The sequence below is a fragment of the Panthera tigris genome, chromosome E2 (assembly GCF_018350195.1).
Source record: "Panthera tigris isolate Pti1 chromosome E2, P.tigris_Pti1_mat1.1, whole genome shotgun sequence".
NCBI lineage: Eukaryota > Metazoa > Chordata > Mammalia > Carnivora > Felidae > Panthera > Panthera tigris.
In genome coordinates, this window is record NC_056674.1 from 2,452,406 (window position 1) to 2,471,303 (window position 18,898).

The following is an 18,898-nucleotide window of genomic DNA, read 5'->3' on the forward strand; positions in this document are numbered from 1 at the left end:
GTAAGTGAGACGGTGGATGTCAGCACGGGACACAGGACTTGCTGTCCTCACCGGAACCCCGTCCTCAGGCCCCGCCCCCGCTCCTCAGCTCCCCCTACCGCCCTGCTGAGGTCCTCAGACCTCCCCCTACTTCTCCCGTTCCCCCTACTGCCTTGCTGAGGTCCTCAGACCCCGCCCACTCCTCAGCTCCCCCTACTCCCTGCGGAGGAACTCAGACTCCCCTGCCCACTCCTCACGCTCCCCCTACTCTCTGCTGAGGTCCTCAGAACCCCCCTCTCCTCCCCCTCCCCCTCCCGCCCTGCTGAGGTCCTGCAGCTGCAGACGCTGCTTCTCCAGGCCTCTTTCCTCAGGAGGACAGCGGGCACAGGGACACGGAGCCCTGGCCGTGAGGAGGGCACCGTGACAAAGGTGTGTGCGGGCCGCTCACGCTGACAGTGCCCTGTGTCCGCGTTCACTGACCACTGGACTTCCGACTCACAGGCAGGGGCGGAGACCTCGGAGTACACGCTGGACATTCCCAGACGCTGCCAGCCACCCAGACCTGCCTCAGCTGTGGGGACGGTCCTGCCTCACAGGTCTTGGAAGGAGGAGCCCGCCTCTGGCTACAGATGCCCGACAGTCTAGCTGGCCACTTTCCCAGACCCGCTTGCAGCTAGGGCATGGAGTGTGGCCTGGATCTTGCTGGTCAGATGCACCAGCACCTTCCTAGGGAAGGCACCAGGGTTTGGACCCCAGGACTCTGCACTGAGATGAGGACAAGGGGTGGGGGAGACAGCACCCTGATGAGGCTGCCCAGGGACTGCATTCAACAGTGAGCCGCACCCAGGCCCCTCCTCAACCACCTTTGCGAGGTCCCGGACCCATGGCCCCCGAGCTCATACCCCATCCTCAGCAACAGACTGGATTCCTCTCTTCGCAAACTGGGTTACCCCAGACCTATTGAAACCGGTATTCGGGGGTCCCCATGAATGGGTGGCCTCCCACAATTAACACTCTAGCAATGCCCGTTTAAATCTGCTGCTTACAGATGTGAACACGGGAGCCCAGAGCGGGTGAGATCTAAGATCACGCGGCCAGGAAGCCACAGACTGACTTCAGAACCCCAGCCTCCAAGGCTCCTCCAAGGCCGGCCTCCGTAAGAGAGCAGTGCGCGAGCCACACCCAGGCCCTTCGGTGGGCCGGATGGAACCCACCTCCCCCTGGTCTCCAGGCGCAAGGACGAGGAAATGGTGCCCAAGGCCTCCTGGCGATGGTGGGGGTCCAAGTCGGGCCTGGCCACAACAGAACCTGGGACTGCGGGGTGCACAACTCAATGACTTTATTACTCTCCATATGCCGAATTGTCTCCGCGGCGCCTCCCAGGAGCAGCCATCTGTCCATCAAACGCCTCCGGCCGCAGAGAGGAGCAAGGCCAAGGAGCCAACTAGCAGAGCCCGACCGTCCTGTGGGAACCACTGGCCCCTTCCCGTCCTCTCCCCCCCTCCCCCAGACGGGGAGGGGTCTCCCTCCTTCGGCCCTTCTCCGGATCCAGGCTCCACTTCTGGGCTCCTGGGCCTCGGGCGTCCTTCCCGCCAGGGCGGGAGGCAGGTGCGGAGGGAAGGGGAGGCGGGGCCTGTGGGCGCACCGAGTAGGGTGGGAGGGGCTGGGAGGGCTCTGAAGCCGTAACACGAGAGTGGGGAGGGGACAGAAAGAGCAAAAGGACAACGTGAGAGCCCGGGCCAGCAGAGGAGCCGGCGCAGGCACCGGAGGGGTGCTGCGGGCCCGGGCAGCACCGAGGGCAGAGGGAGGCGGGCGCTACCCCAGGGGCCAGGCCGGGAACGCGCCCCCGCCCCCGCCCCCCGGGCCCGCCGCCGCGCCAGCGCCGCCCGCCGCCCGGCCGTGGATGCGCTGGTGGCGCAGCACGTGCTCGCGGCGCCCGAAGCCCTTGCCGCACTGCCAGCAGGCGAACGGCCGCGCCCCCGAGTGCGTCTTGCGGTGGCGCACCAGGTGCTCGCGCCAGTAGAACGTCTTGCCGCACTCGCAGCAGGCGTGCGGCTTCTCGCGCGCGGGCAGCGGGCGCAGGGCCGGCCCCGGGCCGCCGGGGTGCGTGCCGCGGTGGCGCCTCAGGTGCTCCTTGCGCCGGAAGGCCTTGCCGCACTCGGGGCAGGCGTGCGGCTTCTCGCCCGAGTGGCTCTGCCGGTGGCGCAGCAGGTGCGCAGGCTTCAGGGCGGCCTTGCCGCACTCGGGGCAGGAGGCGGTGCCCGGGGCCGCCGGCAAGGCGGGCGGGCCGGGCGCAGGTGGGGCCGCCGGGGCCGGCGGAGGGCTGCCGGGCTCCTGCTTGTAGGGGCGCGCGGCCTGGGGGTCCCCCGTCGCCAGCACCTCAGCCCCGGGGACCGCATCTCCTGCCGGGCAGAGGCACAGGGTGAGGGCAGGTGGCTCCGCAGACGGCAGGGGGCGGGGAGGGCAGGGGCAGGCCGGGGATGAAGGGCCCCCTGCTGGAGCGGGTGGGGAATGCTTAATGCCTGGAAACCAAGGGGCGGGAGAAGGGCTGACTGCAGGCTGCTTATTCACCCCCAGGAGCCCTGTACCCAGCACGGTGCTTGGTACACACCGCAGAGTCATCGCCAAATGAATGCACGGATGCATGGATATGAGGGAGGATGGGTGAATGGATGTGAAATTCGTGGTGTACAGAGGAGGGGCTTGATGGGTGAAGGCAGGTCAGCAGGTGGGTGGATGGAGGAGGAGATGGGCAGATGAATGAATCCAAAGTACCAGGGTGTAGATGGATGGGTGGGGGGATGGATGGGAGGGGAAGTAAGGAGACAGATGAATGAATGAGCAGGGAGGCAGACTGATGGGTGAACAGTGGGTGAGGAGGGAGTAGATGGCTAGGTTAGTGGGGGGGGGGTGGGGGGGATGGGGGGGTTGGTTGAGCAAGTTAGTGGGTGAGTGGGCAGGCTGACTGCTTGCCCCGGGAAGGGGGTGGGCAGCAGGCAGCGTCCGAATGGGTATCTGGGTGGACAGACAGATGGGTAAGTAAGCAGGTAAGTCAGGTGGACGAATGAACCTCATTTCCTTTCTCCCGGCTTTCAAACTGCTCTATGGCGTTCCAGGTAGATACGCAACCCGTTTCTATCCGACTTGCCTCACAAGCTTCCAGCTCACGACTCAACTTACAAAAAACAGTTCCAGCACAACTGAAGAGTCTGGTCCCCCTGTCCCACCCTTCCACGCCAACCACCAGGTCCCAAGTTGTGGTGTCCTGGCCTCCCCCCAGCCTGTGGAGTGGGTGCAGAGACACCTACTATCGGGCAGAAGCCCCAATCCCTATCTGGCTCTGGCCCTGACTTGTTGTGTGGCTTCAGGCAAGCTGCTTGAGTTCTCCTGGCCTCGGGTTGCTGCTGTTAGATCTCGGCTTCCGGAGAGCCGAGTGTGCCAGCTGGGCAGCCAAAGGTGACGTGGGCTTGGTGCACGGCAGTGTATTTAAAAATACAAAAAACGTTTAAAAATCAGGCAACATCCTAGAAATCTACACTTCTGTCTTCTCTTGAGGAAAAACCGTAGACGTACTGTGCCCACGTTCCCATGTGGCAACGCAGGCTGCAGGAGACTGGCAGGACAGTGCCTATCACTCGCCAACAGCTGGTGCGTGTCACCGGGCACCTGCTATCCTGACCCCCCACTCACTGTGCCCTCCATGGGGGCGTGTCTGACCCATCTCCAGCCCTGGTGCCCAGCTCAGGGCCTGGCACACGGCAGGGACACCACGAATGTTCACTGAACGAATGAATGGCAGGCAGGAGGAGAACACCTTCAGGGTAAGAGGGGAGCACAGTGTGAAAGGAGGGTAAGCTACTCACCTAAAGGCATCATCACACCATCTTCCTTTCCGACAGCCACCCCAGAGCCTTCCATCACATCCTGAGGTGCCCTCATTGCTGGTCCCTGAAACGAGAGATACGACACTCAGAACTGAGAGACCACAGTGATAGCCTCTACTTTTCTCCCCTGTGACCTCTGCTACATTCAGACAGTCATCAGGTCCTATCACAAGCTCCGGGGGAAGACGGCCATCAGGCCTCCTGCTGGCCACCATGTGAGGGACCCATCTGGGGAGTGGACCCTCCAGCCTCAGCCACAACCTGAGACACTTGGGCCAGATGTGCCCCAAATTCCTGACCCGTGGAAACTGTGTGGACAACAAATGTTTGTTGTTGCAAGCTGCCAAGTTTGGGGTGACTTGTATGTAGCAACAGACAACTGATGCACCTTCTTTAAATCCTGCCTTAGCTTTTTCCTGCCCTTCGGGTAAAGTGCAAACTCCTTGACAAAATACACAAGAGAAACACATAAGCTACCTTTAACTCAAGAAAAAAATAAAGTTTTTTTTTTCCATCAGAAATGGATTTTTTTTCCCAGCACAAGTGGTGGACTGCTTCTGAGCACGATGGTGCCAGCCAGGAACACCAAGGTTACCGAAAATGTCTCAGACTAATTTAGGTTCCTTTATGCTATTGTCAATGTTTCTCAAGCCCTTGCCCCCCAAGGAACAGATCAGAATCCTGGTGCTGATGCAGTTGACTACTGAGTTCCACACATCCAACCCTACCTCTCACGTTTTACTTCTTTCAAGTGTAACGTTTAGGATGGAAGTCAGCAATGCCTAAAATCTTTTTTTTTTTTTAAAGTTTATTTTCAGAGAGAAACACAGAGAGTGAGAGAGCAAGCGGGGGAGGGGGAGAAAGAGAGAGGGAGAGAAAGAATTCCAAGCAGGCGCCAGTGTCAACACGGAGCCTGACGTGGGGCTCAAACACACCAACCGTGAGATCACGACCTGGGCCAAAACCAAGAGCCGGCTGCTTCACTGACTGAGACACCCAGGTGCCCTAGTAATGCCTAAAATTCTCTCACCTAGCAAGAAGAGTCTTCAGGAAGCTTCTGAAGCCTTTCTCAAACGTGCGTGGTTTGGAATCTGTGACGCCTACGTTGCCTGGTGGTGGCAGGATGAATACTTTGCGTGGTCGCCTTTCTGCTCCGGCAGACTGAACTGGTTCCCGGCCACTGATGCAGCTCAGGGTGTCATGGTGCTGCACGTGCCATCCCGCTGCTTGCTGCTACTGTGGCCCACGAGGCCTGCGCGCCCGGCCCCGCCTCTCACCAGGGTCCTGCCTGGAGCCCCACAGTGGAACGCTTACAGCGCCCCGAGTGTGCCAGGCTCTCTCAAACCTCTACTCCTCATTCTGTTCTCTGCCTGGAACCCACTCTTCGTCCCCTTTCCCCTGTCTACCTTCTACATGTCCTTCAGGACCTGGCGGAGCCCACATCCCTGCCGTTACACGCAGGCTTAGGACCCTGTGTGACTTGGGAACAGGCCCTACCCTGGTCCCCAGCACACTGCACTTCACAACAGCTTTACTGAGAACAGACGTACAATAAATGCACACGTTTAAAGCATACGATCAAGTGAGTTTCAACACGTATACACGCGTGAAACCACCATCACAATCAGAATGGCGGACACATCTAGCAGCCCCTGAAAGTCTCCTTGTGCACGTCTGTGATCTCTCCACCTCCTCCCCATTACGCCTCAGCACCTGCTGGTGTGCTTCTCACCGCTACCAGGCAGTTTTCACGTTCTAGAACTTGACACAGAACCACACGATAATTAGGTACTTTTCTGGGGTGGGGGGGAGTGGGCGGTTCCTGAAATATAATTATTTTGAGATTGGGGATACTGGCCCACAGTTTTCTTATCTTGTAAGCTCTTTGGTTTTGCATGTCAAGGTAATGCTGGCCCCGTGGGAGCTGGGAAAGTTTTCGGAATGTTCTGGATGCCGCATTAATGGAATCTTGCCACACACGGTCCCTTTCGACCGACTTCTTCCCTTTCCCACGTTGTGTGTGTGACGGTCGCCCCAGCTGCATGGCTGCTTCCACTGCGCGTGGCTGAGTATCGCTCCATTGTGAAGCTGGACCACATGTGTTTATCTGTTCGGTGGGTCCCCACAGGGGTCGTTTCCGCTTTCTGGCTGTCACAGATGCCGCTGTCCTGCCATTGTTGACCTCACAGAAGGGACGAGTTCCATGTGGACGACTCCCAGGAAGGGCACTGGTGGCTCACAGGGCGGCCCCGTGTCTAACCATCACGGGAACTGCAGACACCACGCCAAGCGAGTGAACAACGGACGTATCAAAGGGCAAAACCGTCTGCCTTCGCTCTGATGAAGGAGGGTTTCCTAAAAGGGGATGTTCTGACATAAGGGGGAACCGAAGCGTGGGGTCAGGGTTTGGCCCGTGACCGACTACGTCCCTAGGTGCCTCCAGCCACACACCCACTCGTGGGACCCCGAGCAAGTTCCTGCCCCTCCAGGGTCGGTGCACAGGGGCTGAGGTGCACTCGGTCTCCCCGAGTCCGAGGGCACGATCTGGGGTACCACCTGCTCCCTGGCCCCCAGCGGGGCTCCTGCGGAGGTGCCCTCCCTCACTGGCCTCCACTGCGGCCGGGTCAGCACTGCCAGCAGGCCCCCCTGGCGGTTCTGGGGCCCGCACAGGCTGAACGCCCTTGCTTCCTCTGGAGGACCCTACGGATGTCCTGCGGCTCTGCTCTGGGCTCCCAGACAGCGGATGCTAGACCGTGCGGAGACCAAGCACCATCCACAAGAAGATACCCAGGCAGACTGGCAGTGGGGATAAGGCTGACGCCCTGGGCCAGGCGTCGGGGGCTCAGTATCCGGCGTACAGCAGGGGTCAGAGCAGAATCTAGAGCGAGGGCCTGCGGGTTCTTTTCCTCCCGCTGCCCCCTAACTGGCCATGTGGCCTCAGGCAGGTTGCTTGGCCTCTGTGGGACTCACACCTTCATCTGTGACAGAGGATACTGAGGCCCCAGGGCCGCATGCAGAGACAGGGAGGCCGTGCTGACAATGGGATTTACAATGGGATTTACGGGGACTTGTAGCCTCCAGAGAGGTGGAGATGAGGAGGAGCCATGAGGTGGTCAGCTGTGTCTATACGGCTGACCCCCAATAAAAACCGTGGATGGCAGTCTGGGGAGCCTCCCTGGTTGGCACGAGCAGGCGTCGTCCACACGGCGCCCCTGGGTGAGGAGCTTCACGGGCCCCGCCCGCGGGCCTCTCGCCTTTGCTAACTGGACTCCACGTCCTTCGCTGAAACGCATCTGAAGTCCTGAGTCCTTCTCAGGAATTACGGAACCCAGGCTGGTCCTGGGGATCCCCAGACTTGCAGGTGGTGTCACAGCGAGGGCATCCTTGGGGGAACCCCTGAGGGCTGTGCACTGAGCCGCCTGGCAGTCAGGACCCCGGGGTGCACGTCCACACTTCCCATCCTGGCGCTCGTTCGTGTACTTACTTGAGCTCTACCGGGCAAAGGGCGGGGGCGAGGGCCACGGGCCCTGCAGGCCACAGCAAGAAGGCGGGACGTCCGTCTCGCACAGGTTTGGGGTCTGGCCCAAGTCCTGCTAAGCACTCAGATGCGTTGCCTCGGTGAGCCCCGCCAGCCACCCTGAGCCACGGCCACGACGCCCCCTCACCTTCCTGCCAGCCCCACAGGTCCATCTGCCGACCTTGGCTTTCACATCTGACAGTGGACCTGTGCTCTCTTCTCTGAAGCCTCAGGACTCCCCTGAGTGCTGACCTCTGAGGCACAGACTGGCGGGTGTTTCCTGTTGTGCTGATCACAGCTGGGCCTCCCCACTCCTGCCCGCCCACCAGCTTTCCTCCGGGCTTCCTGGGCTGGCGGACGCCCAGCCCCTTGGCTACGGTGTGCCTGGACCGGACTCGGGTGACTGACAGCAGGCAAGTCGGTCCAGCCCCATCCACCTCCCCATCACCTGCAGAATAGACCAGGCTCTCCCTCAACAGAGGTGACAGGAGACCTCACACCGCTGCCCATGTCAAATCTCTCCCAGGACAGACGAGGGAGGCCGGGGAGGCTACTCATCCACTTGCTGGCAAGCACTTTTTGGAGCACCTACTATGCACCAGGCACTACTGAAAGCAGGGAAGTACTGGTGAACGAGACAAAGGCCCCTGCGCCCTAGAGTCTATGTTCTGGCCATCAGACAAACCATAAAGAAGTAACGAGTTCCATAAGGCTGGCTTAGCCAGGTAGGGATTTCTTTCAGCCCCCTGGAACCGGGGGGAGGGGGGGGGGGAAGTCCTTAGAAGCGTGGAGTCTCGTACGTGGTTGCGGGGACGCCAAGTGAGAAGCCACTCAGGAAGCATTTTGGCAACTTGTTCTAAAATTACACACACTTGGGGCACATGCACCCCGATGTTTACAGAGCACTATCAACAAAAGCCAAATTATAGAAGGAGCCCAAATGTCCATCGGCGGATGAATGGATAAAGAGGATGTGGTGTATATACGCAATGGGATACTACTCGGAGATGAAAAAGAATGAAATCTTGCCATTTGCAACTATCTGGATAGAACTAGAGAGTATTATGCTAAGTGAAATAAGTCACAGAAAAACATATGGTATCACTCATATGTGTAATTTAAGAAAGAAAAAACAGAACATATGGGAAGGGAAGGAAAATAAAATAAAAACAGAAACAGACCATAAAAGACTCTGAAATATAGAGAACAAGCTAGGGGTTGCTAGAGGGGAGGTGGGTGGGGGATGGGCTAAATGAGTGATGGGCACACAGGGCCCCAGGGTGACGGGGCCGTGAGGGCAGCACTTGGGGCCCTGGGGTGACTGCACGGCTCTGTGTCCTGACTGTGGCTGTGGTTACCATTAGCCACCGCGTGTTAACAGCAGAAAGAACCATATGCCCCCTGGAAATGTTACAAACACACAGCGAAGGGGCGCCTGGGTGGCTCAGTCGGTTAGGCCTCCGACTTCAGCTCAGGTCGTGATCTCGCGGTCCGTGGGTTCGAGGCCCGCGTCGGGCTCTGTGCCGACAGCTCAGAGCCTGGAGCCTGTTTCGGATTCTGTGTCTCCCTCTCTCTCTGACCCTCCCCTATTCATGCTCTGTCTCTCTCTGTCTCAAGAATAAATAAACGTTAAAAAAAAAAAAAGAAACACACAGCCAAAGCCACAGCCCCTCGCACTGTCACAACCGATTCAGCACCTGAGCGTGAGACCCTCCAAGAGTGTTTCTTGAAGCTTCCACGTGCTCTAATGAGCGGCCAGGTCTGGAGACACAGCCGGACCCCCAAGCACACACAACTCGTCCCGGCAGGCTCCGCCGAGGATGGGCACGGACCCACAGACCAGAGCAGCCCCAGTCCTGGGGGCGTTTCCCAGATGCCAGCTCTCCCTGCACCTCCCACAGCGTCACCGCAATGGCCTAACACCCTAGAGATAACCACTGTCCACACCTTTCACCTAAATGGTCGCGAGTCACACCAGAAGTGGGGCAAGGGCATCATAGGGACACTGTGGACAATTCAGCGCGATCATGTAAAATGGCGTCACCCCAGAGCCCTGAGCCCTGGACGGCTCTGAGCCCGAGTCCTGCTCTCCTACCAGAACGGGAGAGAACACACAGAAGGGGCGGTGAAGACACCTGGGCACACGGGGAGGCCTCCTCCAAGCGGAGGCCTCCTCCAAGCGGAGGGTCATCGGGAACCACGACTCCACGAGAATCGAGGACCCCCCGCTTCCTTGTGCACACACCTGCCTCTGGCCAGGCACAGCAGTGCCCCTGACGACGTCCACACCCTGATCCTAATCCCAGAGCCCGTGACTCTGTGACTTCACGTGTCAAAAGGGCTGGGACACTGAGGATGTGACTGACTTAAGGATCCTGATGTGTGGGGACAATCCCAGATCATCCCGACGGGCCCCATGTCATCTTGGGAGTGTTCTGTGTGAAAGTGGGATAGCTGAGGGTCAGGAGGGGATGTGACCTTGGAAGCAAAGGTCAAGTGAGGCACTCTGCAGACGGAGGAAGGGGAAGAAGGCCACGAGCCACAGCACGTGGGCGCCCCGGAAGCTGGGAGAGGCAGGAGACAGATGCCCTCCTGGGGCCTCCTTCTGAGGGCGGACCCCCCCCCCCCCGCCCCGGACTCCCCCGGGACCTCCTTCTGGGGCTTCTGGGGATGGATTCCACCCCACTCCCCCACCTGCTTCTGGGGGCGGATCCCCCCTCCCCCTGGGCCTCCTTTTGGGGACAGATCCCCACCCCTGGGCCTCCTTCTGGGGACGGATGCCCCCAGCCTCCTTATGGGGACGGATCCCCACCCCACCCCGCCCTGGAGCCTCCTTCTGGGGACAGATCCCCCCTCTTCCTTCTGGGAATGGATCCCTCCCACCCGCCGGAGCCTCCTTCTGGGGGCGGATCCCTTCCCCCCCCACCCCAACCCAGCCTCCTTCTGGGGACAGATCCCCCCCACCCTGGAGCCTCCTTCTGGGGATGGATTCCCCCCGGAGCCTCCTTCTCGAAGGAGCACAGCCCACACCCTGGTTTCAACCAGCGAGACCCGAGTCAGACCGCTGACCTCCAGAACCCTGAGTGGGTAAGTCTGCATTGTCTTTAAGGCACAGGGTCTGCAGGAATTTGTTACGGAGGCAGCAAGAAGAAACACACAAGCAACCCTGGGACACAATGACCCAGAGAAGCCGCCTGAGGGGAGGAAACGGAGGGGTGAGGCTCGTCCCAGGGAAGGGTGGAGAGGGTATCAGAGATGCAGGAAGACACAAAGGACCACAGCTGCGTCCCTGGCACCCGACAGCGCCCCACAGACGCTCGCAACGACATCCTGCCATCTTTCCAACTCCTCATTCCCCCTGTCCATCGGCCTCTGACCCGCCAGCCTCTGTGCCGGCCTGGGCTGGGCTCCAGCTGCTCCCTCGTCTTGGCTGCTCTCCTCCTGGTCTCTGCACGGCGGGTCGCTGCGCACCACGCGGCCACATGTGGCTGCTGAGCACCCGGAAAGGTGCCAAGTGCCACGTGCCCAGAGGGTCACAACCTGGCTATGCTAAGCTCAACCAAGTCACCTATCAGGATTAAACCGACTGGTTTCTCTTCAGCCCTCCCGAAGAGCTCCTACAAGGCTCTCTTTGGCCCTCCCGATGTGCTCCTAGAAGGCTCTCTTTGGCCCTCCCGACGTGCTCCTAGAAGGCTCTCTTCAGCTCTCCCAACCTGCTCCTAGAAGGCTCTCTTTGGCCCTCCCAACATGCTCCTAGAAGGCTCCCTTAGGCCCTCCCGATGTGCTCCTAGAAGGCTCTCTTTGGCCCTCCCGACGTGCTCCTAGAAGGCTCTCTTCGGCTCTCCCAACCTGCTCCTAGAAGGCTCTCTTTGGCCCTCCCGATGTGCTCCTAGAAGGCTCTCTTCGGCTCTCCCAACCTGCTCCTAGAAGGCTCTCTTTGGCCCTCCCGATGTGCTCCTAGAAGGCTCAGGATCCCAGAACTGGCCCGAGTCCTACTTCTCACTGGACAGCGCTGCTCTGAACCAGGGACTGGCAGGCTTTTCCTGCAGTGGCCGGAGTAGAGGATCTTGGCTGTGCTGGCCCCCCGGCCTGTGTCCCCACTGCCTCACCTTGCCCTTGTGGTGAAGGCGGCCACCGGCAATGCGCAGGACAGGCAGGGCTGTGCGTCCAGAGAGGTCCAGGATGGGTGGGGGCAGGGCTGGCCCACTGGCCAGTTGGGCGACCCCTGCATTTACTAAAGAGTGCAGCCTCCTCCAAAGGGATGGCTGACCTTTGCCCTCAACCACCACCGGGAGGTGACCTCCAAGCCCCTGGGGCATCCTACCTGCCTGGGGGCCTGGGCCACACCAGCGGGTCCAACAATACGAGGTACAACGGTGACTTTCACACGCTGCACCTGCTCCCTGCAGGGGGGCTGGAGAGCGAGGTGGGTCGTGCCTGTAGCCCCAGTAAGCACTGGGGGCACCACCACGGCTCAGGGAGCCACCCCCCACTCCAGCCGGCCAGACTGCACACACGTGGTCATATAATGTTGCCGGGAGGAGTCAGCTGCCCTCATGCCTGTGAGGGGGCGGTGGGAGGCTCCTTGTGGGTGGGGCTCCTCCAGACCCCACCCCTGCATCTCTCCTCACCTGGACCCACCCCTGCATCCTCCCACTGCCCGGACCCCGCCCTTGCGCCTCCCGCCTCTGCTGAAGCTGCAACCTCGTCCTCCTGCCAACGTGAGCAGCATCACCACCACGGTAAACAAGACGGCTTTCACGGAGTCCTCCTCCTGACTCACTCCACATAGGTCTCTGGGAGACCCCAAAGCTGCACGAGGGTCCGCCGGCAGGGTGGTCTCAGGGACCACCCCCCTGCACTGCTCTCCACGCCGGACTCTCTCTGCCCCACGGCCGGCCGCCCCGGTGCTTGCCTGGTGTGCTTGCTGACGCACGAAGCGTCACTCCTACCCGCTGAGACCAGCCTCCTTCTGTAGGTCTGCAGGGGCGAGGCGGGAGGGAGGCCAGTCTCTGAGCCAGCCGGCGCGCGCAGAGGTGGCGGCCGAGGGGCGCGCGTGCGAGCAGCCCCCCCCCCTCCCTTCCCGCCCGTGGCTCACCCAGAGCTCCTCCAGCAGGGCCACGGCGTCCTCCCCGCTCTGGGGCCGGCGGCTGCACACCCAGGCCTGGATGTCGGCGGGCAGGGCGCTCAGGAACTGCTCCAGCACCAGCAGCTCCAGCATCTGCTCCTTGGTGTGCACCTCGGGCCGCAGCCAGTCCCGGCACAGCGCTCGCAGCAGGCCCAGCGCCTCGCGGGGGCCCGGCGCGTCTCCCAGGTGGAAGTGGCGGAAGCGGTGCCACGGTGAGTCCAGGGCCAGGCCCTCGGCAGCCTGGCCTTCCTGCTTCACGGGCTGGGGACACGGGCCCTCCATGGGGTCGTGAGCCCCGCAGGGACAGCGGGCCTGTGGGGAGGGAAGTGAGCGCGGTGAGAGCTGGGCCCGCGATGCTAGAAACCGCCGCCTCCTCCCACCGTCGCCGTGAGGGGGGCACCCCCAGGAGCCCAGTGACCTGCAGCGAGGGGCGGCGTCTCTCTGTGCCTCAGTCTCCCCTATCTTGCTCGGCGGAGGGCCTGCGGGGGAAGGTGCCTGGGGGCTGTGGCGCCCAGTGCCCTGCACACAACAGGTGCCCAAGGAATGGACATTCGGGTCCCGGTCCTGGGACACAACGGGCTCAGACCCTGGCTCCGCCCTCCCTGCGGGGTGACCGTGGGCACCGCGGTCTCTTCCCCCCAGTTCAAGTGAGCAGAGCGGGGCACCATCGAGAGCGCCACCGTCATCATAACGGCTCGCCCGCATGACGCACAAACCCCACCATCCCCAGCGTCCCCAACGGCAGCTGCTTCGGGACGCCTACTGCAAAGCCACCCCCAAATCGTCACGCTGAAGCTCTAACCCCAGCACAACACCCGGATGTGGGATGTGGGGAGGTGACGAGGAGGCCACCAATGCCAGCTGAAGCTGGTGGAAGGTGCGAGCTTCGTTAGAGGATGGGTCAGTCGTGGGGGGGTCTAATGTGTGCGGTGACTGTGCCTCCTGCTAGAAGCCGTGAGAGCCGCGATCCCGAGTTCTCGTCACAAGAAACAAGTCAGCCAACGAGAGGTGACGGACGTCAGCAGAACCAACTGTGGCGAGCGCGTCGCAACGTCTACACACGTCATCGCATCACCACCTTGCGCGTCAATCACACCTCAATACAACTGGGGAAAGACAGGAAGTCACGAGGATGAGGTCCACATCCAACAGGATCGGTGGCCTTGGCGGAAGAGAAATCCCCACCACCTGCCCTGTGAGAACAAAACCAGGCTGCCGTCCGCAGTCAGGAAGAGGGTTCTCCCCAGACACCCAATCTGCCGGCACCTGACCTTGGACTCTGGCCCCAGAACCGAGACAGACAGATGTCTGCTGTTAAAGCCCCCAGCCAGTGATGGAGCGGAGGAATACACGGATGGCCCCCAAGCACGTCCAGGGACGTGGGAAACGTGGCAGACTGCAGGAGTTCACCCATGTCCATCGTCCCCTTCTCCTCTGTGTGGTCCCCCACCCCCGAGGAAGCCATGTGCCCCTACTTCCGCTTTCCCCTTCCTGAGGGAGGGAACCCAGACGTGACCCCGGGAAACAGCTGGAAATGTCTGGAGAGTTTTCACTGTTGGATGGGGGAGGGGAACAGTGCCTCTGGCGTCCAGCAGGCAGAGGCCAGGGATGCTGCTAGGTGTCCTAGAGCACACAGGAGAGCCCCATGGCACAGAATGGTCCAGTGCCGAGGCCGAGAGACCCCGGCTTGGGAGAGAGGTCCTCGCTCGGTCCGGGGACCCCTGGGTCTTGGCAGGTCAGAAGGATTTCATCACAAAAGACACTGCCTGTTTTACTCCCGTTCTCTGGGTGTGCCGTGGGGTCTTCAGAGGCTGCATGGACACGGGCTGTGAGCGGCTGAGCTGAGGTAGTCCCCTGGATAGCCTGAGCGCAAAGCCCTGACGCTTAACCACTACACCACCGACCACAGGCATCATCTCATTGCTGGGTCGGCTGTCACAGCCCCCGCAGCATCTCCCTGCTCCCGAGAGTGTCGCTCTAGTTGCAAATCACCACAACACTCAGGAAGGGGTTTTTTCCTTAATAGAAATCACGCTGTGACACTTCCCCGCTCCAAACCTGCTGACTGCTTCCTCGCCTACTTTTCTGATTTCTTCCTTCTATCCCTGGCTCTCTATACTCAGCCACACTGCCTCCCTGATTATCTTCTTGGACCTAAGGCAAGTCCTATCCCAGGGCCTTTGTACCTGCTATTTTCTCCTTCCTAACCCTTGCTCAGCCGGCTCCTTCTCATATTTGAGGCCTCCATGTGATTCCCACCCCCCCAACCATTGGAGAGTCTCCTCAAATCATCCGATTTGCACAGCATCCACACACCATTCCCTGCAGTTACCTTTCCCTTTAGCAATTCCCTTTTAGCGTTTAACAAGGTGGGCTGTCGTGTTTGTATGCTGTTTTCCCTCATAAGAGTTGAGAGCAAGAGAGCCCAGGAGAGCCCAGCATGCTGGCTGGCACTCAAAGGAAATGTACAGGATGATCTTTCCTCTGAAAGGAGTATTATGGCCCCCGTTTCACAAGTGGAGAGAGTGAAGTTACTCAGCTAGTAAGGGGCAGAGCTTAGGCTCTGCAGGACCCCCTCCTGCCTACCCATCCCTCCATCTAAGCACTGACTGGGCCTGGGAGAGGTAGGGTAGGGTTTCCAGAACACCTGGGCCAGAGCTGAGTCTCGAAGGATGCACAGAAGCCTCTGTACTGTGACAAACACCCTCCCCCCCCACCCCCAAAGGGAGTGGAATCTGACCTGAGGGAGCCAGGCCCCAGCACCAAGTGGCAGGGCCCTGCAGTCATGGGTCATGGGTAGCCACGTTCCCACAGCTGTCCACGCTGAGTTTCTCACAGCGGGGCCAGCAGGACCCTTCTCTGAGAAAGCACATACTAAGTGCTAAGCAAGTTCATGCCACCCTGTAAACCAATCCTTACCACCCACTGAGGGTCCAGTGCCTCCGGCCACCGCTACAAAAGCATCTGTGACACTGTTGTCTGTGTCCAAGGAGTATCGTCCCGCCCGACCAGGCACCCTGGAGGCCTTGGGAGACAGCCACTGAGTGGCCTCTGTCTCACACTGCCCCCACCCCACCGTCCCAACAGCCCTGTGAGCTGGGTACCATGGTGAGCAGGAGAAATGAACACTTAGAGGCAGTTTTCAAACCTGGAACCGTTCTGACTCCAGAGTCCCAGCACCTCTGCACAGCACCTTTGGCTAGCTGAATGCTGAAAAGATGGGCTCTGGACCTTGGCTGCGTGCCCCACTGTGTGACCTTGGACACGTGGGCTTCACTTCTGCACCTGGGACACAGGACTCGTGTAACAGCTTCTTCCCCACAGGGGTTGCTGGGAACCTGAACTAGAAGCAGCCCAGCTCCTAGTACACTTGAGGGTTTCCAGACCTCAGCACCAGTCATATCCGGGGCCAGATAATTCCACGTTGTGGCAGTCGCCCCACGCAACGTAACGTGTTTATCGACATCCCTGGCCTCTTCCCCCAGATGCCAGTGGCTATCTCCCCAACTGCGACAACCAGAAACGTTTCCAGATATTGCCACATGTCCCTGGGAGGCAAACTCGACCCCGGTGGAGAGCCACGGGTCCACTGGACAAATATTTACTCAGAGCACAAGGGCCCTGCAGCAAATCCCAGTTCGGCCACCTACCAGCCATCTGTCCTTGGACGAGATACAACAGCACCTTTTACACGGACTCTCCACAGCCCGGGCTGTACAATGGGGAGAAAAATCAAACCAATCCCAGACCGCAGGAGGAATTCAAGATACAAGGACAACAAAGACGCTGAGAATAGCACTAGGCTCTATGCAAGTCCTCAACTGGAGTCAGACCTGAAATTCCTGCTACTTTGTGGAGTGCTAGGGGGCACCGCTATTAACCAAACACGCATTAAAATCCAACTCTAAACGGGAACAGGAGACGCAAGAGGGCGACTGGAGGGGGGCGAGACGGGGCAGTTTCAGGTGGCAACAGCAGCAAACGCAGCCTCGAGGCATCTTGCACCCACTAACCAACTTCCTCCCCTGAGCACGGCCACAGAGGTGGGCGCTCCAGTCCACAGGGAGCGCAGCGAGGGGACCCACCTTGTCCCGGGGACTCGCAGAACTCCTGGCAGCGCGCGCGCTCGAGGTCGAGGCAAAATGAACCACCTGCACCCCTCCAGAGGGGCGGGCCCCCGAGCCCCCGGCCCCACCCCTGGGGGGACCCTCCCCCTTCCCGGCCCCTCCCCCCTCCCTCGGCGGCTCACTTGCCTCTGCGTTCCCCACCTCCAGGGGCCACAGCCCCCTCCCACTTCCCGGCCCTCCCCCAGCCCCTCCCCCCCCCGTGCCCTCTCCCATCCCCCTCGCCCACCTCCCGCTTTACTCGCTCCCCGTCTTCTCCCCTCCGCCCCCCCCGCTCCCCATCCCTCCCTCCTCCGGCCTCCAGCCCCCCTCTCCCCAAAGCGCGTCCAACCACCCCTCCCAGCCCCCCTTCCCCCCTCGCTCACCTCACTCTCCCAGACGAGGCCCCCCAAGCCCCCTCACCTCTTCGCACATGCGCACAAAGCTCACGGGGACTCCATGCCCCGGCAGGCTTTGCGCCAACTCATCCGTCCCCCCTCCCCCAACTCTCCGAGACCGAGTAGTCCGTTCCAGCCCACACCACCGCCTTACAGGCCTCACCCAGAACTACACTTCCCAGGAAGCATCGCGGCAAGGGACGCGTCCCGTGGGCCCCTCGCCGTGGCGTCCCTCGCACGCCTGTCTCCGAATGGCTCTAACGGCACCAGAACTACACTTCCCAAGGTGCACTGAGCACCGCCAGCGGCCTATCAGCCCTCGCAAACAAGGCCTCTCCCCGCGCCGGGCTTTGGACTACATTTCCCAGAATGTACATAGGGCCTCCCATTGGCTCGCGCGCGAGCCCGTGCAGGCGAAGACTTGCCGACGGGGAGGCGGTGGGAGGGAAAGGGAGGAGCGTTGGCGGCGCTGTCCTGAGTGGGGGGAGGTTTTGTGCTGGGAGCTCGGGAGTGAAATCCTCTGGCGATCTGGGCGATAAGAGAGGAGGGGCCCCGCCAGAGTTCTGCGCCTGTCTGGCCTGCGGGTTGTCTCCTTGACTATGGGTCGCGTTTCCTCCCCTATAGTACCCGGCGGCGCTGACCAGGTTGGAGGTAGACGTGCTCGGCCCGGGGGCGCCCTGGGTCCTCTGGTTCGGCTCCTCTGGCGCAAGCCTCAGTGCTTCAGACTTCAGTGTCCTCTCCTGCGTGAGTCGGGAGAGGAGGCTTCCTGCCACACGTCCATGGCGTGCCCCCATCGGATAGGGCAACTGCCTCAGTTTCCCCATCTCGGAACCGGAAGAAAAAGTGGTTCTTGGAGCGGGAGGAAATCTTAAGAGATGGGTCGAAGCTTCGTATCCAGACGGATCCAGGCCTGGGGACGCTCACACGAGCCTTGGGGGCCCGGGGGCCAGAGCCAGACGCCATCCCCTACCTCGAACAGTAACTTTCCCCCCGGGTTTCACAAGTGGTCAGTGGCTGGATCAGAACTTGTTGCCCAGGACCGGTGAAAACCATCGCCCTCTTTGTGGCCCACCCTCCCCCGGCCCAGCCCTCTGCCCCCTCTTCACTCTTGCTTCTTGTGTTCCAGCCACTAGGGCCTGCTTATGCCCCCAGGAACTTGCTGATCCCACTCTCATCTGATTGCCCAGTTGACATCCCCCATCCGGTGGGGGGGTGGGGGGTGGGAAGGGGCGGCAGAAGTTTTTGCACCCCCGCCTCGCAAGGACACACATCTTCCCTCCTCCTCACCGTCTTACAGAATGAATCCTTTGTCCACCCAAATGTCCAGGCCAGCCATGGAAGGGTCGCCTTTGGCCCTGCCTTCAAGGTGGTCACAGTTGTCCATTTCTCTCCTTTCACAGCTGTCACCTGGCCTCCTCCCACTGTTGCACCCCACCCAGTCCCTTCACACGGCAGCCAGAGCGATCATTTTTGTGTGTAAGAAAACACATAAAATTTGCCATTTTAACCACGTTCAAGTGCACATTTCGGTGGCATTGAGTACATTCACATTGTTGTGCAACTATCATTACCATCCATCTCCAGGACTCTTTTCCTCTTGCAAAACTGAAAGTGTGTCCAGTAAACGACTCCCCATTCTCCCTATCCACCCCCCCCCCACACACAGACACACCAGTCCCTGGTGCCCCATAGGAGTGGAATCATACAGTATTTGTGTCCTTGTGACTGACTTATTTCATGTAACATAACGTCCTCAGGGTTCATCCATGATGTGGCATCTGCCAGAATTTCCTTCCTTTTTAAGACTGGTTAATACTTCATTATATCACATTTTGTTTTCCCCTTATCACAGGGCTCTTAAATCTTAAACAGGAACACGTCAGGACTGT

The 18,898-nt window shown here is 60.4% G+C and overlaps 1 protein-coding gene across 5 annotated transcripts; it reads right to left on the bottom strand.

Moving 5' to 3' along the window:
* Positions 1-1,301: 1,301 nt before the first annotated feature.
* ZNF444 (zinc finger protein 444) lies at positions 1,302-17,237 on the bottom strand. Of its 5 annotated transcripts, none has more exons than XM_042970700.1 (4): positions 17,173-17,237; positions 12,479-12,820; positions 3,843-3,927; positions 1,302-2,381 (listed from the first exon to the last, which is right to left on the bottom strand). In XM_042970700.1, exons 2-4 carry the CDS (start codon positions 12,788-12,790, stop codon positions 1,795-1,797), a joined length of 984 nt encoding a protein of 327 aa, XP_042826634.1. In that variant the 5' UTR covers positions 12,791-12,820; positions 17,173-17,237; the 3' UTR covers positions 1,302-1,794. The 5 variants fall into 5 exon arrangements, with proteins under 5 accessions (XP_042826634.1, XP_042826630.1, XP_042826631.1 ...); XM_042970696.1 differs by lacking the exon at positions 17,173-17,237 and adding an exon at positions 17,035-17,162; XM_042970697.1 differs by lacking the exon at positions 17,173-17,237 and adding an exon at positions 16,998-17,162.
* Between the last annotated feature and the right edge of the window lie 1,661 nt (positions 17,238-18,898).

Bases quoted from the DNA above. Each gene is read 5' to 3' on its own strand.
- ZNF444 (XM_042970696.1), bottom strand. The intron at 3,928-12,478 runs GTGAGCCACGGG...CTCTCGTTTCAG, and splicing joins CCCTGCTGGAGGAGCTCTGG to GGACCAGCAATGAGGGCACC. The intron at 2,382-3,842 runs GTGAGTAGCTTA...TCTGCCCGGCAG, and splicing joins TGGTGTGATGATGCCTTTAG to GAGATGCGGTCCCCGGGGCT.